The sequence below is a fragment of the mitochondrial genome of Raphanus sativus (genome assembly GCF_000801105.2).
Source record: "Raphanus sativus mitochondrion, complete genome".
Lineage (NCBI taxonomy): Eukaryota > Viridiplantae > Streptophyta > Magnoliopsida > Brassicales > Brassicaceae > Raphanus > Raphanus sativus.
In genome coordinates, this window is record NC_018551.1 from 244018 (window position 1) to 251608 (window position 7591).

At 46.3% G+C, this 7591-nt stretch overlaps 2 protein-coding genes across 2 annotated transcripts; both read right to left on the reverse strand.

Moving 5' to 3' along the window:
- Positions 1 to 993: 993 nt before the first annotated feature.
- C327_mgp02 (hypothetical protein) lies at positions 994 to 1830 on the reverse strand. The gene has a single exon. A coding segment is annotated over exon 1 (837 nt), but the record flags the coding sequence as incomplete, so codon positions are not given.
- A 167-nt stretch (positions 1831 to 1997) lies between these two features.
- On the reverse strand, positions 1998 to 4755 carry rpL2 (ribosomal protein large subunit 2). Its single transcript has 2 exons — positions 3839 to 4755; positions 1998 to 2130 (listed from the first exon to the last, which is right to left on the reverse strand). The coding sequence occupies exons 1-2, from the start codon at positions 4753 to 4755 to the stop codon at positions 1998 to 2000; spliced, it is 1050 nt and encodes a 349-aa protein (YP_006666008.1).
- Between the last annotated feature and the right edge of the window lie 2836 nt (positions 4756 to 7591).

The following is a 7591-nucleotide window of genomic DNA, read 5'->3' on the forward strand; positions in this document are numbered from 1 at the left end:
AGGCCCGAAGACTGGAAATTCAACCCTAATAACAAAGTTCCTCTCCAACCAGTCGAGTTACTACGTTCCTTGGTTCACTTCAGTAAATTCATTAACACCGTATTTGATTCCATCTTGTTTTTCTGTGCTAGTTACTATCTGTAGTAGTGGACTAACTGGGCTGGGCACAACTCATTTGAAAAGGAATGTCAAAGCATTGCGGATTCTTCCTTCGACGTCTTATTGCCCTTGATATTAAAAGAGGTGCAAGCCTTACTTACCTATACCTTTGATATCTTCAGCTCTCACGGATATTCGCCTGCTTTGTGCCTCTGGTGGCCCTTGACTGACCCGTCTCGTATCGTTTAGATAGTAAGTCCATGGGTTCTACAATCTTTTGTTAACCTTTAGGGCTCCACGGAGAAAGTTGTCGGATAGCAGCGATTCCTATTGCTATTCTATGGTCTTTTCTGTCTTTTTCCCTTTACCCGGTCCTATCTCGAGCAGGATCACTCTGCTCTTTGGTGCTCGGGATTCCCATTCAAGAACCAGTAACTCACCGTCTGATTCACGCGGATCAGAGCCATCGAGTCGATAATAACTGTTCTTCGGTGCAGCTCTGACCCTACAGCAAGATCACGCCGCCGTTAACTAGATAGTTCAGGGGACGAGCCTCTTAATTCGATCTTATTATTTGATTATTAAGCCCGCTTTTGCGTTGCCGAACTCTTCTTGTATTTGCCATCAGGTGAAGGAAGGAGGAACCCCTTTGCCATAGACCAATTACCTGAGATTGGCTAGCATGAGGCGTTCCTCGGAGGTTAACCCTAGTTGATTCTGCACTCCCTAAAGAGAACAATCCATTCCTTTAGCATAGCTAACGAATAAGGAAAACTGAACTACGGCGCTCACCGAATGTATCACTCATCCCGCTCCTAAGGTAAGGAGTCCTCTGTGTGTTATAATCTTTATTGGAATTCATTGATAGTTACTTTGCCAGGTTCTAGGGGGGGGCTACTCTTCTTTTTTTTCTCGATCGAGCCGCTCTCCCTCATTCCACTTTTTTTTCTCGATCGAGCCGCTCTCCCTCATTCCACTCGTCCAGCCCTCTTCACGAACTTGTACAATCGATGCCACAAAAATAGCCAACTCTATTATCAAAGAAATAAGGAAACGGGCGACGATTTGGCACCAGATATCCGGAGGTGTGGAAAGAGCAGCTGTGAGAAGCGGAAAAACCATCAAAAAACGACGATTGTTCGTGAAGGTTTCCAAAGAAAGACCCCTTGGTTCTGGCAAACGGATCACAATTACAGGTACCTGGGAGCATACCGATGGAATGAACGAAATACGAACAGTTAACATAATATGGTCATAGATCTTAGGTTGTAACTTGATCATGAGCGAATTTGTTGATGTTGCACCCACGAAGTATGGAAAGTGCCAAACATTGGGAACGACCCGGGGAGGAGTTAGGAACAGGAACAAGAAGAAGCGAGAACCACTTAAATGGAGGAATCGATTGTATTTCGTCCTTTGTTCTCCATAGCAACTGGGGATCAAAAAGCACCAAATTTGATAACTTATTAAAGGAAAGACGAAATAAGAGCATGCTATTGAAGACGTTGCAACAAATGTCGAAAAGGCCTCCGTTAATTGTGTACAAACAAAATACGAGTCAAAAGGCAGGGTAAGAAAGGGTGACGCTAATGGAGATATTAACTCTTCCGGGAACCAGTAACACGTAAACCATGTCAAACCAAGACCGATCAATATCCAAACGGAACGGATTCGAACTTCTCCTAGAATCGTTTCCGATGCGAAATGAAATTCATAGGATATATAAGTAATTCAAAGCTAAAAGTGAAGGATTTTATAGGGTTCATGTACCCATGTTCCTATACGTATATCGGCTAATGGTATGCAATTTCCTATTTGATAATTTATCTCAAGTATTTCGTATCTATAAGCAGGGGGCGTGGCCAAGAAGCCTACACTCCAGCGGACTGCCCCGTTCTTCACACAGTGAATAAGGGCTTAGGATGGTCATTCTGGGCGGATTGCAAGAAGGAGCTGGTCGAAGGTTTGGACCAATCGCAATTCATCACCATTTTGCCTGCTTCTAATTGATGACTGGCTATTATATAAGTGTTGACCTAAGCCCCTGTGCAGGGGCTCGGCTCCCGAACCGTACGTGAGCTGCCTCGTACGGCTCTTCCTAAGAACTTGAAGCCCCCTCTCCAGGAATCAAACTTTTTCAAAAAAGCCTTCGCCCTCCGGGGCTATTAGAGAAGCAGCTTCGTTTCTTGACTTCTTTGCTCAGTCAAGCTTCCTTGTTCCTTAGTGTAGTCTCGGTCCATAGTTTAAGACTCCGTTCCTTATAGTATAGTCTATATCCACAGCTGACGGTGACTCCGTACCGACGCCTTTCCCTTTGTAGACGGCTAAGTGACTTCGTCACTTTAAGGTACTTTTTTTCTTACTCTATCATAGGCCTTCGTCGGGCTGGCTTTCATCCCCAAGCCTATAGGCGAAGGCTTGGTTTCGATATCGCTCATGACTTGTTATAGAGTCCGTGTAGTGGTCGGCCTTCCCATCAGAAATGGGAAATGATAGAGTGGTCGGCCTTTTGCTTGCCTCCTTCCAGCTCAGAATGCCTAATGCCTATTATAAGTTCTAGAAGCTAACCGCCAGAAGCTCACCCTTCGGGTCTCGCTTCCAGCGCAGGAGGCCAAGCATTCTGCCAGACGTCCCGCCTTGGGAGCCCCGTTCGCCTTTGTTCAGTAGATCTTCAAAAAAAGAAAGATTTCAATGCAACCTTAACTACAACTACATTACGCAAGCTCCACCAATACCTACCTATCGAGTCAAAAAAAAGTACCAGTGACGGTGACTTTCTAGGTTTATGGATTCAGTCAGCGAAAGTCCTCAATATCAACAAGATGTCGTGACCGGTGTAGCTAAGTTTCAAAAGGTGAACAGCGCCCTTTATAGTCGTAAAATGCTTCTCTGAAAAGTAAGGAAGGAGGCAAGCAAATGAAGGGAGGCATTACGGGCCGACTACAAGAAGGAAAGCTTCGTAGACTCGACAAACCGCTTCTATAATGCCGACTACTAAGTAAAGACTTTCCCCTTCCCTTATTAAATAAAGTCAAGGAGCGAAGCCTGCTTGACCAACGGGAGAAGCCAACTCCGTTCCTCCAGCTTCGCTGAAGAAGCTAGGTTCCTCCGAAGCGAAGCTTAGCGAGCTGGCCGATCACTACATAAGCCGCTGGCAGAGAAAGCTCGAGGAGAAATATTCATTCGTTGCTAAGCCAAGGTCCCAGGTCTCCGAGTCAGCCCGCGCTTTTTCGAAGAATCCTGCACCCATGGGCATACGGCCTGGCAGGCCTTCCCTTTCCGCCGGAGCTTCATGGGTGTTGCCCCGTTCCCCAATCAGATATGATATTTGGATGTGAGCTATACTCCGCGAGGAGCCAAACGGGCGTATGGCCTTGCCATTGGACCTCTCTTCCCGTGTGACTAGAAATGTTCAGTGACAACCTCTCAATTGTCATTGCCTGGCCTCTCTTGCTACCGCGGTAGCACCTAGTGTGGTCAGCACCAATCGTGTTCGGGCAACGAAGCTTACACTCATTCACATTGGTTCATCCTGCTATGCCCCGGGCCTTTTGCTCTCCGTAAAAAAAGGTGGCCGGCCTTTCATCAAAGCCCAGGAATCCGCTGGACATCTCAGCGGCGGGATTTGATACCCGCATCTGATCGAAGTTTCATTTTATTAGTGCCCCCAGATAAAGGAGAGCTCTTTCTAGGTGGGTCGCTTCGCGCAAGACATTGCTTAGGACCAACGGGTCACACGACAGGTGCACGATCGACTTTGCACGCTCCATCCTTCGCCCTCAAACCCCGGAGAGCTTTGAGTTGCTTCGCCCTTTCACCTATCGGCTTGGCAGGCAAGCTACCTTGATCCGTCTTCGGCTTCGATTTGTTATGCCCAGCAGCTCCAACAAGCCCTAAAGTATCTTGCCGCCTAAAACTCTGCCAAGAAAGCCCTGCTTTACCTTTGATCCTATGTGCCCAGAGAATGCTATGCGTTCTCCACTTTCGGACCTCGCAAAGAGAGAACGTGCTTTTTCCTCTCACTTTCTGTCTCATTCGCGGAGCGAAGAAAGCGGTAGGAACCCCAGCTACCGCTATCCTTGGGAAACCAAAAGAGCTAGCGAAGGCAAGGGATGCAGTCTCTCTCTTGGCCTTTGGAGAGGAGAAGGCAGAGAAGAAGACGTCCTTCACTAAAGTTTTTGTGCTTCCTGCGTCCTTACTAGCAAAGGCGCTCTTATACGAAGACAAAGGAGGCATTCCGGTAGGAAGGCCGACCACTACATAAGCGGCCATCAGTCCAGGAGAGAAGCAAGCTACCTTTCTTTGATCCACCTTCCCGGGCAGGAAAGAGAACGAAAAGAGGCCGCTGATGGTGTTCGTGGTAGGTTCGAGGATCTTGCGCGGCGGAGCTAACTCCTCGATCGTGTTCATTTTTTTCTGGCAGCCCCCCTTGATCCATCGTACTGGAGCGATCTGAGAAGAACGATTAGGGTCATATTCTATACTCTCTACAATGCCCATAGAGGAAGTGCTTCGTTTCAGATCAATTCTTCGCAGCAATCGCTTCGAGCCACCCCCTCGGTGAAAAACCGTAATACGCCCTGAGGAATTCCTACCAGCAGACTTTCCTGTACTCAAAGTGAATTGTCTAAGTGCTCTTGCTCTCCCTGGTCTCATTGTCTATCTCGTAATCATTTGATTCCGTCTGACTCCTCCTACTCCTCCTTCTCCTCTTTCATCGTCGTTAGTCCTTTTGACATAAGATTCTCGGCCACCTCTGGTCCGGGTGCTCAACTTGACTTTTAGTAGATCGTGACTATGATTTTAGATCGCTGAGTTATTTAAGCAATTCTTTCTATATTCTATATATTATTATTTATATTATTTTTGAGTCTTTCTTTTGATAAAAATGGATTCCGAACAGAAGAAGACAAGACTTCTTCCTGTATTAGTAGTGAAGGAAGAATTAGTGGTTGGTTTGATTGTTGACCAATGAAAAGCATGGGAGAAAACCAAGAAAAAGGGGGCATAGAGATTTCTTCTCTTATGAGATTGATAGTTTGATCGCGGGGGCGGCCCGGCAGGCTAGCGATCAGAAAAGAAAATCGATTCTATATACGTTATGGTATGGAAAAAGATCTGACTTCCATTTCTTCAGTAGGGGAGAAAGAGTCTTTCTTGGTTGACTGCCGGGAAGCTTTACTTGGTCTCAAACTCAAAGGCTTGGCTAGAAGGCAGAACTCTTTCTTAAGTGGCCACAAGCAAGCCCAGAAGAATCGAATCATCGCCCAAAAGCAAGGGAATGAACTCACGATCTACGAATATCAACGGCCTTTCCCAACCCCGAGTCTATTTGGAGTCATAGTTCGATCCACAACCACAAGCCAAGCTGACTTAGAAGCACACAGCTGAATGCACACTTCCTTCCTGGCTTATTGAATACTGAAAAGCACAGGTACAGTGCCACCCCTCACACTGACCGTACTTCCGGCAAACATAACTAGTTCTTCGAGTAAGATTGGGTTGAAGCGGAAGGATATTCGCTTTATTAGCTAAGGCTGATTGAATTGCTAACTGAACTTAACTAGTCTAATTCCATTATTCTGACCCTGCAGGCTTTGATCTTTTTGATTCTCATCGAAATCGGAAGATTTGAAAGCGGAAAGAAGATTCTAGCCTTCCTTCCATATTCAAAGATCAAGGAAGACGAGCAAGAAAACGGATGCGCGTTAGCGCAACGGCTTTCGCTAACGTTGTTCAATCCGTTGCTTGTTCCCTTGACCTTTCATTCACTCTGATTAACGCTACCCGGTCCACTCAAAGCTTGAAGGCGTTCCTCGTCAGTTGCTTATTTCGTTGTTGGGGCTTCCCAAGAGAAGATGGAGTGGACGGGTATTTGATTCCAGGAGATGGCTTACTGCCTTGGGGGCGGAGGGAGAACGATGGGACCTCGAATAGAGCTACTTCTGGTCATTACCTCCTGGTACGAATGCATTGACTGGCCCGAGGAACGCCTTCCGAACCGGACTTGGATATTTGCTTGTTTGTTTCGGGCCAAGTGGATTAATTAAATGAGATGGAGCGGGACAAAGATGGATTGAAGGTCAGATAGATTTGAGTTTCAGTGGCATAGGACCTTCGATCAACCATGGGGCGGAGGAACCTAGCTTCTTCAGCGAAGCTGGAAGAACCCCTCTGTTGAATCTATCTCTCCGTTCGATGGGAATTCCTAGGCATGGTGGGATCAGTTGGTAGCTTCCAGTCTGATTCCTGGGATTGCATGGCGAAGCGGAGGAACCCCTTACTTCGTTCATTCTATTGAAGCGTAACGTAAAAAGCTCTTTCTCATGTTGCATTTCTTTGGTTTTGATTGAATTGGAAGAACTCTTCTTTTCTCATCCAGGATGAAGACTTCGATGTCAAATCCACCGTTCCAACGAGACAACTCTCCACCGCTAGTGAATAAGTTTATCGATCTCAGGTCAGGCTGAGCTGTAGCACTGATCGTTGAGTGATCACATAGCTGACGTCAACAGATCTTTTCCTTTTGTTTGGGAACCCTCTTTCGACTCCCCTAAAACGGTTTTGTTTCTACGACTACTTTCCTTACTGAACTGCTCACTGGAACTACTTGACCTTCACTTACTAAAGCGGGACAACAAAGCAGGAGGTCCGAAGGACTGTGTTCAAAGGTTGGATTGCCTTCTCCTTGGTACTCTATCTTTAGTAAGGAGGGATCTTCCAACTCGGCAATTCTCCGAGTCATTGGATGGAAAAGAATAGTTCCTTCTGTCTTTCCCAACTACTAAGCTTGTTAAAAGCCTTTATTAAGTTTAGTAAGGACTTCTTACGAACCGACTTCCCGGAACGCCGAACTGATTCTAATCCTGTCCGCTGGGGCTAGAAAAAGCAGCTTTCCCCTCCCGACTCGGATTTCAGTGAAATGTGAAATAAATATAAAGAATAAGAAATAATACCTATCTTTGAGGAGCTACCCTCTCTCCAGGGCTAAGGGTACTAACAACAGGCTTCCCATCACAAACCATCTGATCAGGGAATCGAACCCGATGCATATATGGTTAAGATGGATGTCGTTGATGCGAAGAGAGCTGATATGGCACTTTCACTCAGCTCCATACTATCAGTAGTATATACCATCCCTAGGAAAGTAGAACAGACTGATCTCTCAGGCACACTACCACCATCCCTACCTGAGGAGACCTTATCGTAGTCTTGCCGGGGCCCTTCCCTACCAGATAAGCAATCTATGCTCTTCCCTCGCTTCGCTACCTTCCCTTCCAGATAATCCAAGCAATATAAGTGCTGCTCTTCCCACAAAGGCTATAGTAGCGGAACTATCTGAAGGAAAAGGAGAAGAAAAAGAGTAAGAGATTTCAGTCCGAGTCTTATTCAAGGTCCTACACCAGGAGGTTTAGCTCAAGGAGGAGCTGAGCCAGCAGCTAATGACTCTGAATCAAGCTCATCAGAGAGTGAAAGTAGCTCTGAAGAAGAA